The sequence below is a fragment of the Narcine bancroftii genome, chromosome 2, assembly GCF_036971445.1.
Source record: "Narcine bancroftii isolate sNarBan1 chromosome 2, sNarBan1.hap1, whole genome shotgun sequence".
Classification (NCBI taxonomy): Eukaryota; Metazoa; Chordata; class Chondrichthyes; order Torpediniformes; family Narcinidae; genus Narcine; species Narcine bancroftii.
Window position 1 is genome coordinate 321,583,717 of NC_091470.1, and position 25,275 is coordinate 321,608,991.

Here is a 25,275-nt window from a genome sequence, read left to right on the forward strand (position 1 = left end):
GTTGACTGTGGTCGACCGCATGACGAGATGGCCAGAACCCATCCCTCTGAGAGACGCTTCCACCAAGTCCTGCGCCAGGAACCTACTTGCCATGTTCGGAGTTGCGACATACATGACAAGCCCAGTTTACATCTGCCCTCTGGTCACAGCTGGCAAGCCTCTTTGGGATCAAGCTCCATCATACCACCACATACAATGGTCTAGTGGAGCGCTTCCACCGGCACCTCAAGTCAGCTCATATGGCTCACCTCACCGGCCCCAACTGGACAGACGAATTGCCCTGGGTCCTGCTCGGCATTAGAACGGCTCTGAAAGAAGACCTAGAGGTATCGTCCGCGGAGTTCATCTATGGTGCACTGTTGTCACTACTCGGGGAGTTCTTCATCCCAAGCATTGGTTCCGCGACCGAGAATCAGACCTTGCTGGCATATTTGTGGGGCAAGCTCGGCTCACTAGTGCCGCCACCACTGACCTACCATGGCAGCAGCCCGTCCTGCATCCCCAAAGAACTGGCCATGACTGACTTCATTTTTGTCCGGCGAGGCCCACATCCCGCACCCCTGCATTGCCCCAACGAGGGGCCTTACAAAGTCCTGAAATGCTCAGGCAAGACATTCACTTTGAACATTGGGGGCAAGGAGGAAATATTCACAGTCAACAGACTCAAGGTGGCACACGTGGACCTTAGCCAGCCAGAAATGACGGCCCGACCGAAACGACAAGGTCGGCCGCCCAAGCGGCGAGACACGTAAACTGGTTTTAGGGGGGATTGTGTGGTGGCACACATCGCTCGTGTCGAACTGGCCCCTCTTGTATCGCCGCACCGGCGGGGCAACCTCGAGAACATGGCGCAGTCGGGGGTCCTCCGTGCCTTGTGGCTTAGGCCAAAGCATGCGCCTCGGGGGAGCATGATGACGTCACCGCCGGCACGGAGGCGGAGCTCATGCCGCCCTTAAAGGGCACGCGCAAAGTTTGAATAAACAGTTCGTTTGAAACCCCCATCGTGTTAGTGGTGTGTTTCATTCTGTGTAGCAGCTGCTACAACCCTTCAGAAAACTTAAGTAATTCTTATTACAGTCCTCTATCCCTTCTGTGGTGCCAGTTTATAACATCTTATCTCTTGTGACCCTTGGCCTTAGCACACATCTTGGAATGTGAGAGTCCATCAAAAGGCCGTCTTCACTAGCAACCCTACAATTTTTTTGTTGGTGTTATACACTTTGCACATACCAAGGAAAAACATAATGCCTTTTGTTAAATTGTCACAACTGGTGTTGAGATATATACATGCAGTGTAAATTGACTGAACTGCAAGACTTGTGGATTTGAATGAAATTTAAAATATATCTTGTGACTTTAAGGTATTCCTTGTTTAGTTTTACAGTTGAGACAGAAACTCATCCTTGTTGCAATAATTCAGATTGTAATATATCAAAATTTATTAAGAAGTATAAACTTTTAGTATAAATAAACACTATTGTGGATAATATTAAAATTAACATTAAAATTAATGGTAATGTGAGCAGTGAAGAAGATCACAACATAATGTAGATGAACTGAGAAATTGGGCCAAGGAATAGGAGATGTAATTTAATTTGGTCAACTGTGAGGTGTTGCACTTTGGTAAGTTAAACCAGGGCATGATTTGGACGGTGAATGGTATGGCCTGTTGGAGAAGAGACTTCATCTACAGGTGTATAATTTGATGTGTACAGCAGCACAGGTAGAGGGTGGAGAAGAAGGTGTGTGGTATATTTGCTTTCAATTGGTCTGGTTCTCAGAGAAAACTAACTGACTGAACAGATTTTGAGGTAAATAAAGTCTGTGTTTTGTAATATCACAGAGCGTGCCCCCCCCCCCCTCCTTTCTACAGAGATTAGAACAAGTTGTCACAAAGATAACTGTTGAGGTCACAAACATAGTTTAAACAATGCATAGTCTCTGTTATAGTAGACAATGCTTATCGTAATTGTAAGTACAATCCCATTTATACAGAATCACAAATTCCAGACTGGCAGCTCTGGCCCGGTTGAGATGCAGCTGCTAGCTTTAGTTCCCTTGCACTTTAAAACTGATTTAACTCTTTAAATGCTAATTTCTTCCACACAAGGCAATGGCTTGCAGAAGCAGGGATGTCACATTACAATGGCACAAAATCTTGCGAGAGCACACTTGGAATATTGTGTGCAGTTCTGGTCACCCAGCTGCAGGAAAGATATCATTAAGTTGAAAAGCATCCAGAAAAGATCATGAGAATGTCGTGGGACTGGCAGGCTTGAATTATAACAAGTTGTTGGATAGACTAGGACTTTTGTCCATGGAGTGTAAGAGGTGGAAGGGGGAACTTATGGAGGTTTACAAAATCAAGAGGGTAAGGCTATGATATTTATCCCAGGGTAGGGGAATCTAAACCGAAAGGCTTCATATTTAGGATGAGATGAGAAAGATTTTGGCCTACTTTCTTGGTTCATCAAGATCCTGTTGTAATAATTACTTTTAAATAATATTGTTTCAAGGACATTTGGACAGGTTGTGGAAAGGAAAGTTTCAGGGATATTGGCTGAATATAGGCAAATCGGGCTAATTTATAAGTTGGGCAGAAGGGCCTTTTTCTGTGCTGTAAAACTCTTATTCCAACGAGTATGGTGTAATCAGAAGCCTTATGGGATTGTCATTGCTTACATTTCTAACAGCTGTCTTGCATTTAGCTATTGAATATAATTCATGTGACAGTGTCTGATTCATAATTTTATAAATTGAATCATATTTTGGAATGCAAGTTCAAAGGTCTAAAGGCTATCAAGCTATATCTCTTTGAGTGCTGAGTTTGATTATGGCAGACTTTTTTTAATAGTTGGAGTATTCTGGTGGAATTCCCACTAATTAACTGACAAGCATAGTAAAATGAAGTGGTGATCCTTTCTTTGTTTGTCAGTGGTTTTCTGCAGGGAAACTGCAGGGAATCATTTGGTTGGATGTGCAAGGAATAGCAATAATGCACTTTGTAAATACAGTTGCTCTGTGTAGATTGTGTATTTGTTGAAATGTATATTCATTTTTTGTCATTTAACATTTCAGAACTCTGTTGTAAATAAAAAATTCAGAAATTACATTGATAAAATGTTTGTAGCATATACATCTCTCTTTGGTTTTGCTTAATCACAATTATTTTTAATTTCAATGATTCAGTGGCTTACTTTTTACTGTTTAAAGTATTTGTAAAAGTGTGATTTTTTTTAATAGATTGTACACGACTCTGTGATAATTACCAGTAAATGCAGGTCTATGGTGTCACTTGGAAGGTTTCCTGATGTTCTTAATGTTTTCTTCAGCTATCACACACAAATGATGCATATTGCAGGGACGTGCTGTGGCGTCAGCAATAATGATTTCTATGTGGTTTTAAAATTTTTTAGATGAGATATTTTACTTTGGTCAAATGATTCTGCATTTTCTTTTGCACGAGTTTAAGTGTTATGCCATTCACTTTCAAGTAATGTTGCTAATATTACTTGACTATCGCCTTAGTGTTTCATTTCTCGTTAGAATTGCGATATCAAGAAATTATCCAAGAATAATACTGCCTCTAAAGACAAAGAAGACCTTCATGCTACTGTTGGATTTTAGCTGTTGATCTCAGGCTGGATAGATTGAGAACTTGTAAGACATTCCCTGGTGATAACAGTAGTCTGTTAACAGAATAACAATTTAAATTTTAATATTATTGAAAAAATATTATCCCAATTCCTATATCTCTAAATTATTTCACATTACTCTACTCTATTCTGGTAGTTGGAACAATACCTAAAACACCCTTTCCTGTTAGAGTATTTATGTTAAGCATTTAAAGGTTATATGTAATTACTACATGTAAAATAGCAGTAACCTAAACTTCCTTTAAAGTCTCATATGTAAATGGTTTGCCTGAGCTAATACTTATGTGAATACCCAGTTTTATTTTCATGCACACAGAATGATTAGATTTTAGAGGTTCTGTTAAAATGACTTAAGCTTTCCTAAACTGAATATCATCCAAAATGTAACAACAGACACTGATGCTTCTGATTTTGTTTTAAATATTACGTTCTAGAATGTGCTTTTGCAAATCTAGTTCAGATGTAAGGATGTTTTATAATTTTCCTTGCAGGTTTCAAGTTCTAATTTCATGTTTTGTATTCTGCTGATAGTATTGCAGTCTAATCCCCTCCCCTCCCCCTCTCCCTGTTGCAGCTTAGTTCCTGTTTAGGTGGTTGGCAGGAACTAGGGGTGAAAAGTAGAGGTCAGTGGCATTTGTATACAAAACACGTGATTACAGGGTTAGATGTGTGAGAGAAAAATTACAAAATCTACAGGATCAATCTGGTTTCACTACGTTTTTGGTAACAAACAAATGTGAGTGATTTTTAAAAACAATAAATGTGTGACTGCAGCTAAGTGTATATATTATTTCACTACTTTCATAACTGAAAATATTCTGCAGTTGCACATAATTCAAATTGACTAAGTTTATAACGAATAAGTTTATACATGAAATGTTTAAAATCATGGTCATTGACAGTTGTTTCCCCATTATACACTTAACAGCTTCAATGCATTAGCTGGGCGTTACTTACACAGTCATTGAAGGATTAGTCTGACCTTCCTTGACCCCTGGTTTAGCATTATGCAAGACTCAGGGTTTTATACTACACAATGGAGACATTCAGCACCTCATTACTCTGAATATTCAGACTGAATGGGCCTTTTGCACATCATTACCTTAGAAAACAGGTTTTGGGCGTGTTTCTGAAGTGGGGGCTGGCCTTTGGAGGTAGTCTGATTTAAAAGAGCAAGTCAGAGCTCTAGACTATTCAGTGAAAAGTTCAGTTGCTGAACTGTTCAGTTACACTATGGAATCTACAAGGAAGAAACAGAAGGAGCTTACTTTATCCGAGAAGATTCAAGTTCTTGAATTGCTTCAGAGACAAAAGATCTCCCAAATGGAATTAGCAAAGCGTTTTGGAGTTACGCAGCCTGTTATCTCCAGGCTAATTAAAAACAAGGAGAAAGTCATGATGGAATGGCACAATAACAGCAATCCAGATCGAAAACGCAAAAGAGAAGGCAGAGATAGTGATGTGGACACGGCTCTTTTTCAATGGTTCCAAATCGCTAAGGCACAACATCTGGTTATTTCGGATGAAATCTTGGCTGCAAAGGCAAAGGGCCTGGCAGACGCAATGCAGATTCGAAACTTCATTCCAACTGTTGGCTGGATCAGTAGGTGGAAGGCTCGCCATGGTGCCTTTTTCCAACATGCACATGGAGAAAGTGATGGCATAAGCCAGTCAACTGTGATCACACCACATGAGGTGGTACCACCAGAAGGAATGACAGAAGAGGAATTTCACCAGTATGTAGAGCAAGCAGCCATTAAAATATGTGTTTGGGATATAGCTGATCCAGAACCAGGAAACAGCATGAATGTGATCACAAAAGCAGAAGTAATTGATGCTGAGGAAGTGAAATCCATGCCTGTATTTAAGGTGGCAAAAGGAAGTAATGGCCAACTAATGACTTCATCAAATCAACATAATATGTAAGCATAAATACTTTTACTCTTTTTCCAAAATGTGAATTACTAAAAAATATAGAAAATGTTGAATTATATTTTTTTTATTTTTAAATATTTTTTTCATGGATATTAAGCTGCTCATCTTCCCAAAGTACTCTGGATACTTAGAGCATTCAGAGTATTTTGGAGAGCAGCTGTGGCAGGAGGAAAAAAAGTTAATGCTTCAGATCAACTAAAGCTCATTAGAACAGGGAAAAAAGTTGGAAATACAACATTTTAAGATGCAGAGAAAGGCAAGAAGGGAGAAACATCACATTTTCTCTTTTGACATCCATTTTGTCATTTCATGTTTCCTGGTTTCTACCTTTCTTCACATTTAATTTTTTTAAATTTTCTATCTTTTCCATTTCTATTGAAACCTTCTGTTTCTCTTTTTACAGATTTTGCATGGCCTGTGTATTTTGAGCTTTGGCTCTTTTTATTGGTCATACTTGTTTATTATACATGTTCACTGCTGCTGAAAGAAATATTTAAAGATGGATCATTTCAGTTTATCTCAGGTTGTTTGCACTTTAGCTTCAAAGAAGAGTGCAGATTTCAGGTCAGCCATGGATTTGAGAGCCGAATGTACGCTGACACTTTTTGCAATATTGAAGGAGTGCTGTTGTTGAAGATGCTATCTTCCAGATGAACCGTGCCATTTTTAAAAGTAGTTTATATAAAAATAATTAATTCCACTATTCATAAAATAGAATTAAGTCCTCTCCAGTGTTCTCAACAAGAATCCTGTTTCAAAACACCACCAATAAAAAAGATCTGGTCATTTATTTGCAGTTTTTGATTTCCGGGATCTTTTGGGAAGAGTGATCATAATATGATGGAACTTGCATCAAGATTAAAAGTGATTTAGTTCAATCTGAGATCAGAGTCTTAAGTCTAAACACACTAAACTATGAAGGAATGAGACATACATTAATTATGGTAGGTTTGGAATCTAAGTTAAAGTGCATGACAGAAATGAAAAAATGCTAACTCTTAAAGAATTAAAAAATAAAGTTTATGACAAATATATCTTCCTTTAAAGCACAAAAAGTCCCAAAAGACAAATGAGCCAACATTAGATCAATGGGAAGGTTTATAATGCTGTCCTGAGAACTGGGAAGATTTAGATTTCGACAAAGGTGGACAGAGAAATTGATAAAGGAAAATGAAAATAGAATACAGGCTCATCTTGTGAGAAATGTAAAAACAGACTTTAATAGCCTCTAGATGTGTGAAGAAAAAGACATTTGCTAAAGTTAATGTCAGTCCCATACAAACTGAGACAGGGGAAATTGTATTGTGGAATAAATGAATGGCAGAGAAATTAAACAAATAATTTGTTTCCACTTTGGAGGAAGAAGGCACAGAAAGCTGGAAATAGTGAAGAATAGCAGGCCCAGAACCATGCCAAGTTGAAAGAAAATGGTGCTGGGAAGGTTTTTAGGAATGAAAAGCAATAAATTCCTACAACCTCTGGACACCTTCCAAAGGTCTATAGATTCTAGAATGGTTCCCATTGATTAAGAAGTTATGAAAGGATGAAGAGAGAAATTGTGTAACTGGACCAGTTAACTTGATAACTTTAGTCAGGAAAATCTAATGAAGTACTTTAGGTTTGTGCAGAGTCAACATTGATCTATTTAAGTGAAACCATATTTTAAAAAAAATTGTGATTTTTGAGGTTGTAACTAATAAGTAGAAAGGGGGATCTATTGGCTGTGATACATTTTGACTTTGTTACATCTTTGATTGGATCCTGCACAAGAAGTTGTTAAACAAAATTACAGAACATGGGTTTGTGAATATATCATTGCAGTTAAAGATTGGCTACCAGACAGGAAAAAGAGTAGGAAGTTTTGAAGAAACAAAGGGAAACTGGAGGGACTCAAGAAATATCTTTGGTGAGAGAAGGACAGTCAAATTTCAGGGATCAATGCTGAGGTTCTGAACTGTTCACAAGCATAGGCAAGCATTGACTTGTGTCCGGGTTATGTACTGGAAGTGGGGACGCAAATCGATTTGGGCGTAAGTCGATCATTATAGGTGAAATTTACTGTACAACGTAAGATACACATACATATTTATCTAAACCTCTATATTGTACATATACATGTCTAAATGCCATAGTTAATAAAATGTAAATACTGTGCAGTACCTATTAAAATATACATACATGGTAATAATAGTAATAAATCTGTATGTCTCTTCCAAATTGATGGCATGCCTTTTCTTCTTTGAATCTGCCGGAGACTTCTTTGGGGGCATTTAGGGGGCCACGATGCACTGTATATTTTCGGATAAAATTTAACCACTGAGATAACACGCAAACAAGAGAATGCATGAAATGCGATTTGATGCCGGATATTGGTGTCTCGCATGCTATCGAGAGTAGAACATTTTTATTAAGCCCTTATGGTGACCCCAGACTTATCTGCAATCGGACGTTATACGATCGGACTTAAGTTCAGGTATGGCTGTATGTTAATTTGGAAGAAGGAACCACATGATGATATTAAGCAGGATGGCAGTGCAAGTTATGAAGAGGATGCAGAGGGACTTCATGTAGAAGAAATGGGTAAAACCTAGATATTGGAACATAATATGGAAAAAATATGAGGCCTTCTCCTTTGAATGAAAAAAAAGAGAACATCGGAGTATTTTTAAATAGTGAGAGTTTGAGATAGTCTTCAGAGGGATTTTGTAGATCTTCCATATAATTGGTCAAAAGTTGACATTTTAAAAGAACAAGAAATTTGCAAGGCAAATTATTTTTCACCTTTCTTGCAAGAGGGATGAATAGAAGAATTAAGACAATCAACAAGTTGTTCAGCATCTGTTGGGGGAAAGGAATGGTTGATGTTTCAGGTCAAGACCCTACATGAGGAAGAAACTGTATCAAGACAACTCACTGAGACAGTATTGGGCCCCATTGAGACTGAATCTAGAATATTGTGTTCAGGTTGGGTCTCTGTATCTAAAGCAGATGTGAGAGTGCAACATATTGACTCTTGAGATGTGATTTTGTTCTGAGAAGATAAATTTAGCATTCTGGCTCATTCAAGTTCATGATCACGAAAGGTGGTTGAAATTAAGTATCCAAAATTGTTGTGGAGCTTTACAGGGTAGACATCGAGATGACATTTCTATTGCCTATAGTACCTAGAACCATGTATAAAAGTTGAGGACAGAAATGTCCTAAAAGCTAGTGAATCTTTGGAATTCTTCATGTGAGCTCTGTGGAGGATCAGTGATTGAGTGTCTTCAGAACAGAAATCAATAGACTTTTGAATGTTGGCTGTAGAGTGCAAGAATGCATTGCAGAAATACGAGATCACACATAATCAACAGTGGAATAGATGCAAGGGAAGGAATGACCTACGCCTGCTTCCAGTTATTATGCTCTTACAATTCTATAATTTAGTTTTGTGGCTATCTCTTGACATGTTTCCTATGTGTTTGAAAGCTGGCTTGCTGTTCAGAGATCTATGAAATTGGGTGTGATTAGTTTTGATATTGATGCAAGTTATTTTCAAGAACATGCCATCGAGTGTCAGTCTTACTTCTGGAGCAGAACTTTTGTCATATAGAAGGTCATTGTATCTATTGTGATACTTAGTGAAATTAACAAATGCTGACTTATGCAGGCAAATCTATTGTCATTTTGTGTGCAGCAAAAGTCCCATAGCTGGAAACGAGATGAATAATCATTGGATCAATTTTTGGTGTTATTGACTAAAAGAGGGATGTTTGTTAAGGTACAAAGAGAGTAATATCAACCCACTGGAAGAAACTAAGTCTTTAATCTACTGTGCTATTGGAACTTATTGCAAGACTGGCAACCCTCCATTTTTTTCTTGATTGATGGAGGAGATTTTCCAAGAGATTCAAACTACATTGTACATAGGCATGATCATGTTTTATGCTTTTTTCAGTTTGTATCCCAATTTTCTCTCTCCCTTTCTCTCTCATTGCTTTTGTTTAGAATGTTTCTGTGGATGCCATATTCTTTTGGTTATATTCAAATTCCACAGAACCTTGATGGCAAAATTCATAGGCTACATGACCAAAATTGTTAAGCATAATATGTATAAACATCACTTTCTGCAGGATCAAAATCCTGGAACTCCTTATGCAACAGCATTGTGGAATTACGTTCATGAGAAGAACTATAGATGTTCAAGAAGACAGCTTATTATGGCAGTAAATTACTACACTTACTAGTGAAGCTTATGTTCCATTAAAATAATTCAGAAATGAGTGTTGTTGGTTGTCCATAAGGAATCAATTTTCGATACTTATTTCTCTAAGCATTGCAGTTAGTTGTACTTTACAGATGAACTATGAATTAAATAATTTAACCATTATTGGGATTTGGACTTCCCTGTTCTTTTAAGCTCCACTATTAGCTGCTTAATTTGTATGCCCATCAGGAAGAATATTTGATTATAATTACAAAGAGTCTTGCAGTTATAATGAAACATTGAAAACACTTCTGTGTTTTATCACATGATGAGATCATACAGTTGAGTCAAAACTTCTTTTGACACTTGTTTTCAATAAGTAGTTGCAGAAAATATGTAAATATGAACATAAATGAAGAATTGTTTTATTTTTTAATGCAGATCCTATGGGAGAAGTTCTACTTCAAGAAGAGATATCTGTATGGAAATGCCTAGTAGTTCTTGTTCACAACCTGGTACCTCAGGTTACCAGGCCTATTCATTTCCTAGGTGGATAACTCCAGATGTTGGGCGAAAGTCTGAAGGAAAATCTCGTTTAGCTACTCAACAACCAACAAGCAACAGCTTTGAAGCATTGAACAAAATAGATACTCAGCAAATCACAACTGTGTCTCTTTCTCCACCTTGTGTTAGAATACCATCCACACCATCTCCTCAACCTGTTACAAGAGATGATCTTCTGTTTTTGCAACATCACCATCCCAGCATTCCAAGCTATGGAACCAGGCATGAGAAGGAAGTGCCAGCTTTGTCTTTGAAAGAACAAGAACTTATCTTGGAAAATCAAAGAAAGTTTGGGTTGTATCTTGATGAGAAGAGAGAAAGCCTTAAAAAATTACATGCACTGGAAGAAGAACTGCTTAGGGCAAAAATTGAAGTTGAACAGTTAAAAGCATTACGACTGCGAGGATTGGCAGTGTATAAGGATTCTTAGATATTGAACCCTCTTTCTTTATTATTTTTCCTAGTTCATTGTTTGATCCCTAGTGTTTTTTTTATAGTATTATTATTGACATAATGAGAATGAATTTCTAAGATAGTTCTTCCATTCCTTATAAAGTTGACCAGAAGAACTGTGGAATTTTGCCATTATATTGTCTTATGACCACACATGAGCATGACTGATAATGACATGAATTCAACATAAAGATCTGTGCTCCATTGACAGTTCAATTTACATATTTTATAATGTGAATTATAAATGAGTTAGAATAGCCAACTCTGACCTTCCATTGGTGAGGTATTTTGTGCAAATTACAGAAGCAATGGGGACAATTGATTTCAGTGTTTTGGGTTTAAGTTGGATTAAGGGGATGAAAGTGACTAATCTAGGAGACACAAAGTAGAACATTAATTTTAGATTACTTAGTGGTTTAAGTTGAAGAACATAAGATCCAAATTCATACCTCAGGATAGACCCTCTCATTCAGTAGTAGTTTGAAATAAGGCTGCATCTTTATGCTGACTAATATTTTCTCTTGAGTATATTACTAAAAACCATCCATCTGTTATATGAATTGATTAGAGAATGGATAGCAACTTTTTTAGCATCATTCTACTTCAGACACTTGACATCTAACATATTTCAGGATGTACTCAAGCAGATGATGACAAACATGTTCTCTGATGGATGTATTAAATTAAACAGGGCAATACATATAAGGAATACTGTTCCATGCACATGAAACAAATGAAGAATTAATTCTGAACTCATTGGTGTCCATCTAGCTTCACTGTTGGGTCACCTATATCAAACAGCATTGATTGACTATCTCGGTGTATGCAGAGTCGTCCTTGGTTATTTGTGACTATTAGATCACCAACGGTGAGATGTATAGAAGAATGTCCTGTAGGTTATGGCTAAAATACATGGAGAGAATGTGTCAAGATTGAATACTTAAAGTTGTGATTCACATCCAATTCATGAGAGTCCCACCTTGGCAGAGCAGAAAGAGGTCAGAGCACTCAAGGAAAGTTTTGAGGTATTCAACATTCCCATTGAAAACAATGGAAAAATTTCATGCACAACTGCTCCAAGTGAAAAAGTCAGATCAATACTGGACCAGGCATCACAGAGAGCCTGTACTGAAGTCAGCAGGTGTGCCAGGAAACAAAGACTGCTTGACAATTGGGCCCATTGCTAGTCTGGGGAGGTTTACTGCATGTATGAAGCTCTACCCACAATATACCAATCATCATTAATTGACTGTCTTGGTCTCACTGGGCAGTGGCCTTAGGAGTTCAACAAAAGTAAAAGCCAAACAATGAATGTAGATTTGTCATTTCCATATTTTAAAATTCTTTTACCTATTTTGTAATTAATTCTTGTTGTACATTATGGATTTAAGAAGGCATATTTAAAATTACTTTTTATGATAGGAGAGCCTACCTCAGGAAAAATTTGCCAAAAGACTGCTCAGTAAAGGTTCTAATAAATAAAATGTCTGAATTTTCAAGATAAACTATTGATTAGGTTTATATTAGTAAGTGAGTGTGTTTCACGGCAGTGGTAAGGAGTGCAGGATGGTAATCACTATTGATGAGGCATAATTTTTAGAAATGCAGCATTTAATTTAGTTAGTACAGAAATTGGAAGGAAGAATTTTCACAGCAAATATATAATTATATTACAAGGATAATTGATGTGGTTAATCAGCATCAGTGGAATAAATTTTATTCATATTTTAAACTAAAGTTGAAATCTGATTTGATGTTTTCTGACTTTGGAAAGACAGATCGAGTTTTAAAGAAAATGCAAGATCAGACTTTAAAAACAGTTTGTTTTGTTATTCTGAACCATGTTACAGAAAGCTTGCCAAAGTTGTGATAGATTCTTACTTGATAGGCCTTTTGGATTCACTAATGAGCATAATATTAGGTGCAACAGCAAAATTAATTTGGAATAGCAACTTGAAATAGGCCATCTCTTTATTATGAACTCACTGGGTAAGATCTAACAACCTAAAGTTATCCAAATAAAGTTGCTCAGTAGTGACTAAAGTAACCACAGCAAGACTGTCTTGAGGCACTTTCAAGCAGGGAAAATACCCATCTGTAAAGGCGGAGGTTCTTCACCCTTGCGCCTAAAGATTTACCTCTTTGAATGCGCAGTGGCTGGCTCCGAGGCACCGGTTCCAACCCTTCTCGGGGAAGGATAATTAGCGGAGCGCCGTGCTCCATGACCTGACCTGAATGTGCAGCAGCTGGTTAGGGGCGGCCTGACGATGCCGTCAGCCCGCGACCCATCTCACCCCTCTCTCTCCATGACCCCCTCAAGGCACAGGTGGCAAATGGGAGACGTCGGGGCGGTAGAGGCTGCCGGGGCAGTGGGAGCCATCAGGGGGCAGCTAGTGCGGGCTATGACAGCCTCACTGGGCTACTTTGGCCTTCGGGGCCACCTTCTGCAGCTCAAAACGCAGCAGAGCAATGGTTGTCTCCCTACCCACGCAGCTGGAACAATTCTGGGAAACACAGAGCGGTTCCAGCTACGTGGGGGATTATGGGTAGGGAAGACGGCCATTGCTCTGCTGCGTATTTATGACAGGTGGTGCTACAGCACCAGTCACCCTGCCTCCATCGGATTTAAAGGACCTACGAGGTGCCTCTCCATATGAATGCTATGCTAGAGCAGTCTTTTAGGGCTGCTGTCCTGCTCTTGAAACTGGCCTCCAGGCAGAGGCCTGACATGAAATAGCCTTTATCTACAGGCAATAATAAAATATTTTATTTCTTTACAGATAGCCTTATGCAAAAGAAATGTAAATGTGGTTCATTTGTATTAGCAATCATCTATCACCAATCAGTAAAGAACTCAGCAATTTTTCACCTAAGTTTGGATTTCCTGTATGGAATTAATTGAAAGAGCATATATTAATTATTTTTTTTGTCCAGCATTTGTGAGTGGTACTTTTGCTTCATCTTGTGTCTCTTGTGTGAGAAGATTGTGGATTCAATTTTTACTTCATAGTTTGAGCATAAACATCGAGATGCAGTCCAGTGCAGTACTGAAAGACTCTTCTATTGTTAAAGGTGCCACCTTTTCATAGAATTGTAGAATTACACAGCATCAAAAGAGACAATTGGGCCCATTGAATGTATTTTGGCTCCTTTGGAAAGCAGCCTATTACGCGTGGAATGTTCCAAATTCAAACATCATCTGCTTATCAGTCATCAAAAAAACAATTTCCCTTATTTCCTCCAAATAAACTCTGTTATTTTACGTCTTTAATAAATCAATTTTTAGACATTCTTGCTCCAAGAATAATGACCCATGTCCTCCACTTTTCTATTTGTAATTCCTCAGCCCTGGAATTATTCTTGTAAAATTCTTTAGTACCCTCTTCAAACATGTGTTTCTGAAAGAATGTTGCCTGTAAGTAGACATGCAAAACCAATTGGGACAGAACAGTGTTCTATACAAGTTCACTATAATCCTGTCTTTTTCTGCTTCATGCCTCTAAAATTCATCATCCCAAATAATATTTTTTAAATTTAAATTTAGACATACACCACAGTGGCAGGCCCTTCTGGCCCACAAGCTCATGCCGTCCAAATACACCAAATTAATCAATAAACTCCACCGCCCTGTACGTTTATTTTTTTGAAGGGTGGGAGGAAACCCATGCAGACACAGGGAGCACATACAAACTCCTTACAGACAGCGCATTATTTGAACCCAGGTCGTTGGCATTGTGATAGTGTTGCGCTAACCACCATGCTAAGCATGTTGCCCTCTATGTTAACCGTGACGCCCAATATTTTGGATGAAAAATTAAATTAAGGGCAAAATGTCATGTCAGGTGAATGTAAAGTAATCCATGGCACAATTTTGAAGAATAAAGGTGATACCCCGGTGATCTGGATAATATTTACTTCTCATTCAGTTTGCTAAATCTGATTAAATCTATAAGCAGGAGCTTAAAGGGCAGAAGTTGACTATGGTATTTCCAACATTACTCATAACTATGGTCTAGAGTTTTATTAGCTTCAAAGATCTCCAAGCACAATATAAGTGTACATGTTTATTTTATCAGTTTGTTCATGATGTTAATTTGCATATTGGGAAGACCTCAGATATATACCTCAAATATTGTAGTTTGCATTGGCTACAACATTCCTTTTAAATTAGTCTGTAGGAAATGCCAACTACAATTTCTGTTGTCCATATTTAATTTATGAATAACTGCAATCGTCATCTGACTTTGTAATTATCCATTTGGTTACTGACCAATGGATTTATCAGCTCTGCTGTGCCCTCCCTTTGTGGTTCCCCACAAATACAGTTTTGAAACATAACACAAGAGCAGAAGTGTGCTCACCTTCTTCTGTTTCTGTAAGAACAGAAGAAGAAATAATAAGATTGGCCAATTATCCTCATCTGGAGATAATGGAAACTGCAGATGCTGGAATCTCTAATCTGTAGAGGCAAAAGGATCCTGAAGGTGTCTTGGCCCAGAACGTTAACCTTCTCTTTGCCTCCACAGATGCTGCCTGACCTGTTGAATTCCTCTCATAGCTCGCTGTTAGTTTCTGATCTGCGTTGTTATTCAGTAAGTTCATGCTGATCCAGTCTTGGGCTTCAGTGTCACTTTGTACTCTGACTTCTTTGTAGTTAAAATACCTTTCACCTTCAATGATTCTGTGTCCAGAGAGATTCATGAAGTTATTGGAGGTTCTCAACTTCTTAATTTCTGTCTTACATAGGCCACCCTTTATTACGAAACTGCTTCCAAGTTCTAGATACTCCCACTAGGAGAAGATTCCTCTCAGCATCCACCCTTTCAATCACCTTCATAATCATATACATTTCAATAAGATTACCTAATTTTCTTCTTCATGGCAATGAACATAGGTTCAAACTTTCTTATATCAATCCCTTTATCCTAGAAATTATCTTAATGTACCTTCTCAGCATCCCCTCCAATGCAATCAAATTCTTCCTTAATTATGGAAATCAAGTGCGATGTCACCAGTGCCCAATCAGTTGCATAAAAATTTGCCTACTTATATGCTCTTGTACCTTTTATGTTCTGTAGTTTTTTTTTATACACCCTTTTATTTAAATCTTTCTGAAAATCAAATACATTGCATTTATTGGTTCCCTTTATCCACTTTGTTGCATTCCCCATAAGCCCAATATAGATTTGTTAGAGGATAGATTGTTGGGTCCTAAATTCTGGACAAGAGTATGTATTTAGATAAACTTTCCTCCTTTGTCTTAATTTTAATTATTCATGAACCATCGTCAGCACATAAATAATATAGTTAATGAATTTTGTCAAGTATGTTTCTGTTGCACTGGAGCTGGGAGAAAGCATCTTTTGCTTTATATTTTTCCCCATGATGGAATTTTTACTAATAATTCTGGTAATCCTTGTCCAATTTGAATAACAACATCATTGGTCCTCATGATTTACTTTACTTCTTTGATTTTTAGGTAATGAATATGTCATCTGAATAAATCCAATAAGGAAATATATACTAATTTACATTTGGCTTATGATGTAAATAGTTAAGTTAGGAGTGTTAATGAGGCAATAGCTTGCATTTAGTTTAATTTGAGTCTGCCCTATCATTTACTGGTGTCTCAATTCAAAAAATGAAACAAAGTTCACTAAAATTTTAAACATTTCAGTAAGTTTGCAAAAGTAGAATCTTAATAGAACGGTTTGTAAATCTACTCCATCTGTGGAAAAGTTTAGTTCTTTTCAAACAACCTTTGCTAATCACTATGGGTTGGAAATCAGGGAACTTTACGGACTGGATTTGTCACCAAGGCATTAAAAGCTACATCATGATTTGGGCCTAATTTTTCACAGCCCAGAGAAAGTCTGCATTTTCCACACTCACATTGTTTTTATAACTGCCTGTAAGCAGAAACAGCAAAGAACAATTTGAAATTAAGATGAACTTCAGTGATCTCGCTGAGTATGTGAAAACTTTTGATATTTTCTGTACCTTGAGATTTCTTCAAACTGATGTGCCATAAAGGGTTTTTAATGAACTTCAGAACAGTGAAAATTTGGACCGGATCAATTTACCAACCTCAGCAAAGTGCCTTTCTAACATGGAAGTAAAAATGGAAGAACCCTACCTTAGTTGTTCTGAAGGGAAGATGAGGAAGTAACAACATGATAATTAATTAACCCCGTGTAGTCATAACTAGTTAAATGAGCAAATTTACAGGGACTGCAAAGAGATAATTATGGACATTAAATTTAGTGCTTGGCAGTGAATTCAACGAATCTGATATTGAGTGAATCATAGATAACAATCCAAAAACTAAAGTGTAATTTACGAGGACTGTGTTGACATTAGTTTTTTTAAAGTGCTATTTGATTAATGCCATTCGGTTGTCTAGTGTAGGTTTAAACTGTCTGAGGAGTGTTTGCTAAAAAATGCTTACTTGTGGGGTAGTGACGGGACTTGATCTACATGTTTGATGGTTACTTAGCAACTTGAGGTATAGGCAGTACCTGGATTGCATACAAGTTCTTTTCCTGAGAACTGTCCACAAACTTTTTTCCAAAAGTTGGAAATAATATGTTTTCTTTAGCCACCCATTTCTTATCGGTTCAATTTTTTCATTTCAAAGAATAATCACCTCAACACTACTAATTAAACAAATGAAATATATTCTGTATCCAGTCATTAATGAATACATTGTTAGTAGCTTGAAAGATGAGTTTAAAATGTATGGTTGACTTTGCACAAGGTCATATTTCCTTAAGTCAAATCATTGGTAAACCTGAGGGAATGTGCAGGAATTTGTAACATAAATGCACACAAAGAATCTACTCTACATGGCCTTGTGGAGTAAATTTTCAAAGATAATTTTAGATTGAATAGCATAAATTGAGTTTTAGGTAAATCTGCTTTTGAAGAGGGGGCGAGTAGGATTAAATTGAATATGTGACCACTTGCTTCTGTGTTCATACTCCAAAGTCAGGGGAAACATCCTTGCACCTAGCCTGTCAAGCATTATAAGAATTTTGTATGTTTTACAGAGATCAACTCTCAAACTCATTAGCCTTAGATTCACTCCCTCCATGGCAAGTGTATATTTTATCGGTACACCAAAATTGTTGACTTCAGGAAAGGAAAGCCTGAGGTATATAATCCAATGATCATTGAGGGATCAGAGGGGGAAAGGGTGAGCAAATTAAGGATCTTGGGAGTCACCATCTTGGAGGATCTTTCCTTGACTCAACACACCAATGGCAACATGAAGAAAGCACGTCAGCCCCTCTACCTCCTCAGGAGTTTGCTGAGGTTTGGTATGACACCAGAAACCCTGGCAAATTTCAACAAAAGTGTGGTGGAAAGTGTGCTAACTGGCTGCATCACGATTTAGAATGGAAACACTAATACCCCTGAGCATAAAGCCTTCCAAAATGTAGTGGACACAGTCCAGGACATCATCTCCTCTACTGAGTTCATCTACAGGGGACACTGCCATTCAGAGGGCAGCAGCAATCATCAAAGACCCACACCACCCAGCATATGCTCTGTTTTTGCTGTTGCCATCAGGAAGGAGGTGTCGGTGCCACAATTCTCACACCTCCAGGTTCAGGAACAACTGCGACCCTCTGTCATGATAATGAATATGTATGAGATGTACCGGAAGTCACGTTGTATGAGAGAGAGATAAGAACACAAGCAGGAGAACAAAGGAAACGGGAGAATAAAGACACTGAGAAGTTTACCTGATAAAACTTGTGTTTAATGTTTAATTAACTTCACATTTCGGGCCACAAATGTGACACCCTCCACCATCAGACTCCTCAACCACAAACTCCATCAGAGACTCATTTAAGTACTCTTCCTTGTGCACTTTATTGATTTTCCTATCTTCTCTTTGTATTGCATAGTCAGTTTGATTACATTCATTATCTGTTTACAGTTCATTTATTTGTTTACATGTTTACATCTTATTTTTTGCACTACCAATTAGTGGTAATTCTGCCTTGCCTGCAGGAAAGAGGAATCTCAGGGTTGTATGTGATGTCATGTATGTACTCTGACAAATAAATCTGAAATCTTATACATGATATTCTGGATGTGGCCTCACCAAAGTCCAATAAAATTACAATCAGATTTCTTTTCCTCTCGTAATATAGGCAACTGCCTTATGAATCACTTGCGAATCCCTGTATTGTTAATATTTTTAATATTCTTAGAGTTTCCCAGTGTGATCTACTGTAAGGAGTTTAGAATTAGCCTAAAATAAGTACAGATATTGGATAGATTTGGCACTCATTCTAGGATGTTGGAAATTTCTCATTCATAATTGTGTTCTTTAGAAATAAGATTTCAATAGACTGTTTTGGTGAGAACAGGGCAGATGAAAACAAATTTGGAGAAACAGCACCGTAACAGGCCCTTTCAGGCCAAGAGCTTGGGCTGCCCAAATATGTCAATTAACCTACAAATCCTGTACACTTTTGAAGGGTGAGAAGAAACTGGATCACCTAGAGGAAACCCACACAGTAATGCGGAGAGCATGCACGGACAACAATGGATTCGAACCTGGGTTGCTGGGGCTGTAATAGTGTTGTGCTAACTGCTATGCTAGCCATGCCACTCAGGGGAACTGCTTAAATGATTTTATATTGAATGATTTTAACGTGCTATTGGGGTTATAGTCATTTTCTTAATTTTTTGTTTCATTTTACATTGCAACAGAGTCTAATTTTCTGCTACATGTTTCTTAAGATTTTGCTCTTGCAGTCACATACTTAATTATTGGCACACCATCGATGAGGGAAGAGAAGCAAATTGAATGAAGTTACTACCTGCATTAAAGTGACATCTCTACAAAAATACAAGAGGTTATATTGCTGTTCAATTTGGAAATTGCATTTATTTACAATCATTTCCAGCCTCTCCATGATCATATGGGAAAGTATATTTGACAAAAGTACTGCTGGTGGAATATGTCTCATTGCCTGCAAGGGGAAAAAATACTTAGCTGCAAATGCATTTGCCCACCAGAGTTCTTGTAAAACAGTTCAGATATGTAACCAAGAATGTGTTGGAGATGGCATTGAGATACAGTATATTTATTTCCCTCATGAGTGGTCTGCCATCAATTAGATAGACTCATGGTACCCTAATGTGGCAACTTTAGAAGCATATCGCAGGAAGAGTTAGTGTCTTGTGGAGAGGACAAAGAATGGAATATGACTGTGGCTTTGAAGAAATTATCAAGGTGAGCCACCCTGTGCTAAAAAAAATTGCTGTTATGCGGACAGACACACTTTCACTAACTCTATTGTCATTCTTCCTTTTGCTCCCCTGCTCCCCTGGTGCCTGACAAAGGCAATTATAAAAGTCACTCATTTCCTTTCATTGTTTCCGTTTCGGTGAACGCAACAAAGTATGAGAGGGAGGATCGTGCAGATGAAAATAGCCTCATTTTGGAAAAAATGGCTGCAGATACCTGCACCACCTCACCAGCTGAAGGTGTAAGGGATCTGTCAGTTACATTCACTAAATCTGTTCACTTTCATCACAAGTACATCTTTAACTTGCAGTAGATAGTCTTGTTATCTGTGCTGCTGTATCACCATGAAGAAGTTTTGAATATACTTTACGTGTTGCTATATATGCTATTCCCTCAATATTTATCAGCTTTCAAGCTCACCAACTTCCTTTGTCTGAAAGCTTGCTCCTTCAGTAAATGAAAATAAAACAAAATGCATTTGCTGGAAATCTGAAATAAAAATAAAAAGTGCTGGAAACACTCATCAGGCAAACAGCATGTGTGAAAAGAGAGCTTTCCTCAGAACTGGAAATTTAAAACCAGCAAACTTGTTTTTTCCTTTTATAATTCTGTTGAAACAGTGACTGTTCTGCTATTTGAAACAGTGACTGTTTCTCTTAATACAGATGTTGACCGACATGCTGAGTTTTTCTAGCATTTTCTGCTTTTTTAGTTAATTCCTTCAATTTATTGTTCTTGCTCAACCTTTGATTCTCTGATATATCAGGCAGGTTTCATATGCCTGCTTCCTGGCAGAAACACAAGTATTTTTGGATTTCTCTGTTATTTCCTTATTACCATTATAAATTCTCCTGTGTCTATAAGGAAACTCTGTTTGTAGATAGGTAAATAAAGTTAATTTCAGGACAGAGATTCATATATAACATAACCATGTTACAATTACAGCACAGAAACAGGCCAGTTTGGCCTTTCTAGTCCATGTGGAACACCTTCTCTCACTTAGTCACATTGATCTTCACTCAGCTCATAATCCTCCATACCTCTCTCATCTATATACCTATTCAACTTTTCCTTAAATATTAAAATTGAGGCTGCATCTATCACTTGGGTTGGAAGCTCATTCCACATTCTCACCACCCTCTGAGTGAAGAAATTCCCCCTCATGTTTCCCCTAAACTTTTCCCCATCAATCTTAATCCATGTTCTCTCGTTTGAATCTTCCCCACTCTCAATGGAAAAAGCCTATCCTCATTTTCTCTATCTGTCCCCCTCATAATTTTAAATATCTCTATCAAATCACCCCTCAATCTTCTATGCTCCAAGGAATAAAGTCCTAGCCTGTTTAAACTTTCCCTGTAACTCAAACCATGAAACCCAGGCAACATTCGTGTAAATCTTCTTTGTACTCTCTCTATTTTGTTGATATTCTTCCTATAATTCGGCGACCAAAACTGCACACAATATTCCAAATTTGACCTTATCAATGCCTTATACATCTTCAACTCCTGTACTCAAAACTCTCATTTATGAAGGCCAACAAACCAAAAGCTTTCTTCACCACCCTATCTACAAGTGAGTCCACTTTCAGGGAATTATGTACAGAATTCCTAAATCCCTTTGTTCTACTGCACTCCTCAAATGTCTACCACTTAACATGCATGACCTGTACTGATTAGTCCTACCAAAAAGTAGCACATAACACTTATCAGTATTAAACTCCATCTGCCATCTTTCAGCCCACTCTTCTAACTGGCCTATATCCCACTGCAAGCTTTGATAACCTTATTTATTGTCCACAACACCACCAATCTTAGTATCATCTGCATACTTACTAATCCAATTTTCCACCCTATCATATAGATCATTAATATATATGTGACAAACAACAATGATCCCAGTACTGATCCCTGAGGCACTCCACTAGTCACCAGCCTCCATTTTGACAAACAGTTTTCCACCACTACTCCTTGGCATCTCCCATCCAACCCTTGTTGAATCCTTTTCACTACTTCAACATTAGTATCTAATTATTGAACCTTCCTAACTAACCTCTTGTGCGGAACTTTCTCAAAGACCTTACTGTAGAGCACGTCGAAAGAATCAAGGGCTTGTTAATCCAAACCAAGGCTTTTATTAACTAGAAGACTGGAGTGTATCACATGTAGGTCGACCAGTCCAGAATGATCTGGTCTGGCTAGGAGCAACCCTTTAAGACCTGCCAGTAGGCATGGCTACGCTCTCAGCCAATCACAATCATCCTACACTACAATCTATACAAAAACACATTGGTGATAGAATCTGTACTATCACACTTACTGAAGCCCATATTGTCAATGACCACAGCCTTCCCCTTGTCAACCTCTTAGTAACCTTCTCAAAAACTATAAGATTTGTTAAACACGATCTTCCATGCACGAAACCATGTTGACTACTCCTAATCAATCCCTGTCTATCCAAATAATTTTATATTCCATCTCTAAATACATTCTCCATTAATTTACCCACCACCGATGTCAGACTCACAGGTTATAATCACCAGGTTTACTTTTAGAGCCTTTTTTAAAGAGTGGAACAACATGAGCTACCCTCCAATCCTCCGATATCTCCCGTGGCTAATGACATTTTTAATATTTCTGTCAGAGCCCCCATTATTTGTATACTAATCTCCCTCAAGGTCCTAGACAATATCCGCCTTTATTCTCTTTAAAATAGCCAGTACTACCTCCTCATTAATCTATATATTGTCCATGACCTCACTACTAGTTCTCCTTACTTCACCTGACTCAATATTCCTTTACTTAGTGAATACTGAAAAAAAAATCATTTAAAATTTCCCCATCTCTTCTGATTCCTCACATAACCTACCCCTCTGATCCTCAAGGGGCCCAATTTTATCCCTCACTATTCTTTTACTTTTAATGTACCTGTAGAAACCCTTTGGATTTATTATTACCTTGCTTTTCAAAGCAGCTTCATATCCCTTTTTAGCCTAACTTCTTTCTTAAGTTTTTTTTAATACTCCTTATATTCCCTGATGTCTACACCTATTGTACACATCCCTCTTCCTCCAAACCAAATTCCCAATATCTCTTGAAAACCAAGGCTCTCTATCTTTTCTAACCTTTCCTTTAATCCTCACAGGGACATACTGACTGCACTCTCAGAATTTCCCCTTTGAATATCGTCCATTTATCTGTTGTATCCTTCCCAAAAAAAACAATTTAAAACAATCCACACCTTCTAATTCCTTTTGCATCTCCTTGAAATTAGCCTTGTTCCAATTAAGAATCTTAACCTTAGGCCCACCCCTATCCTTCTCCATAATTTTCCTAAAATTAATAGTTTTATGATCACTAGACCCAAAATGTTCCCCAACACAAAGCCATCACCTTACCTACCTTGTTCCCTAATAGGAGAACCAATACGGCCCCCATCTCTAGTCAGTTCTTCTATGTATTGATTTAGAAAACTTTCCTGAACACATTTGATCCTTTGTCAGAATGGTTTAAATTTGTATCCGACCTAAAATATTAACTCTTATTCTTTTCACAAATATTGCTTATGCTGCTGAGTCCTGGATTTTCTGACTTTATTTAAGATTTCTAACATTTGCCTGCATTATTTCTGTATCCTTTTATGGCTACTGTAGAACGCAAGGGAGGAGATTGCTGAGCCACTGGTGATGATCTTCACATCATCAATGAGGACAGGAGAAGTATAGAATGACTGGAGGATTATAAATATTGTTTTCCTGTTCACGAAAGTGAGTAGAGATAACCCAGGAAATTATAGATCAGTGAGTAACTTCAATGGTGGGCAAGCTATTGGAGAAAATCCTAAGGGGAGGATTTACAAGCATTTAGAGAGATATAATCTGATTGATAGTCAGCATCTCTTTGTCAGAGGAAGATCGTGTCTCACAAGCCTGATTGAATTGTTTGAGGATGTGACAAAGCACGTTGATCAAGGTAGAGTGGTGGATGTAGTGTATATCGTTCTCAGTAAGGCATTTCATAAGGCTCGTTCAGAAGGTAAGGAGGCAGAGAATCCAGGGAGACCTTGCTTTGTGGGGAAAAAGACACACTACATCCACTTGTTGGCAAAGTGCAACAGTGACTGCTTTTCCTGAAAAGAAAGAGATGGGCAAGGCTACCGGCCACCATCCTGTCAACTTTATACAGGAGCTCTATCGAGAGCGTGCTGGCTGGTATAATTGCAGTAGAGTATTGGATTGGAGGTCAATCCACATAAGAGTGGCAGAGAGGATCACTGGGGTCTCCCTTCCCACCCCCCATCACCCCCCCAAATCAACATGATCTACAATGATCATTGTCTGAAGAAGGCTCACAAAATTGTTAAGGACCTTTTTCCACCCTTCCACAGCATCTTCCAGCTACTCCAGTCAGGAATGAGATGCAGAAGTATTAGAGCCATAACCACCAGGCTGATAAGTGCGACTGCTGAACTGCTCATACAATCTCTCCAAGACTCTACTATTTATTTAAGAATATTTATTTATTTTTATATAGGTACTGCTTATTCTTCTTTGGCTTGGCTTCGCGGACGAAGATTTATGGAGGGGGTAAAAAGTCCACGTCAGCTGCAGGCTCGTTTGTGGCTGACCAGTCCGATGCGGGACAGGCAGACACGATTGCAGCGGTTGCAAGGGAAAATTGGTTGGTTGGGGTTGGGTGTTGGGTTTTTCCTCCTTTGCCTTTTGTCAGTGAGGTGGGCTCTGCGGTCTTCTTCAAAGGAGGCTGCTGCCCGCCAAACTGTGAGGCGCCAAGATGCACGGTTTGAGGCGTTATCAGCCCACTGGCGGTGGTCAATGTGGCAGGCACCAAGAGATTTCTTTAGGCAGTCCTTGTACCTTTTCTTTGGTGCACCTCTGTCACGGTGGCCAGTGGAGAGCTCGCCATATAATACGATCTTGGGAAGGCGATGGTCCTCCATTCTGGAGACGTGACCCATCCAGCGCAGCTGGATCTTCAGCAGCGTGGACTCGATGCTGTCGACCTCTGCCATCTCGAGTACCTCGACGTTAGGGGTGTGAGCGCTCCAATGGATGTTGAGGATGGAGCGGAGACAACGCTGGTGGAAGCGTTCTAGGAGCCGTAGGTGGTGCCGGTAGAGGACCCATGATTCGGAGCCGAACAGGAGTGTGGGTATGACAACGGCTCTGTATACGCTTATCTTTGTGAGGTTTTTCAGTT

At 38.4% G+C, this 25,275-nt stretch overlaps 2 protein-coding genes across 14 annotated transcripts in view; both read left to right on the forward strand.

Annotated features, from left to right (window-relative positions):
- The window catches only part of rad54b (RAD54 homolog B), a 168,767-nt gene that overhangs the window by 78,436 nt on the left and 65,056 nt on the right, over positions 1-25,275 (forward strand). The gene's annotated exons all lie outside the window — the stretch shown is intronic.
- LOC138755598 (uncharacterized) lies at positions 1,938-13,185 on the forward strand. 2 transcript variants are annotated; one of them, XR_011352409.1, is made up of 2 exons: positions 1,938-1,971; positions 10,219-10,305. XR_011352409.1 is itself a non-coding variant. In XM_069921891.1 (2 exons), exons 1-2 carry the CDS (start codon positions 4,890-4,892, stop codon positions 10,769-10,771), a joined length of 1,242 nt encoding a protein of 413 aa, XP_069777992.1. In that variant the 5' UTR covers positions 4,630-4,889; the 3' UTR covers positions 10,772-13,185. The 2 variants fall into 2 exon arrangements, 1 of the variants encoding a protein (XP_069777992.1); XM_069921891.1 differs by lacking the exon at positions 1,938-1,971 and adding an exon at positions 4,630-5,578 and having other exon boundaries at positions 10,219-13,185.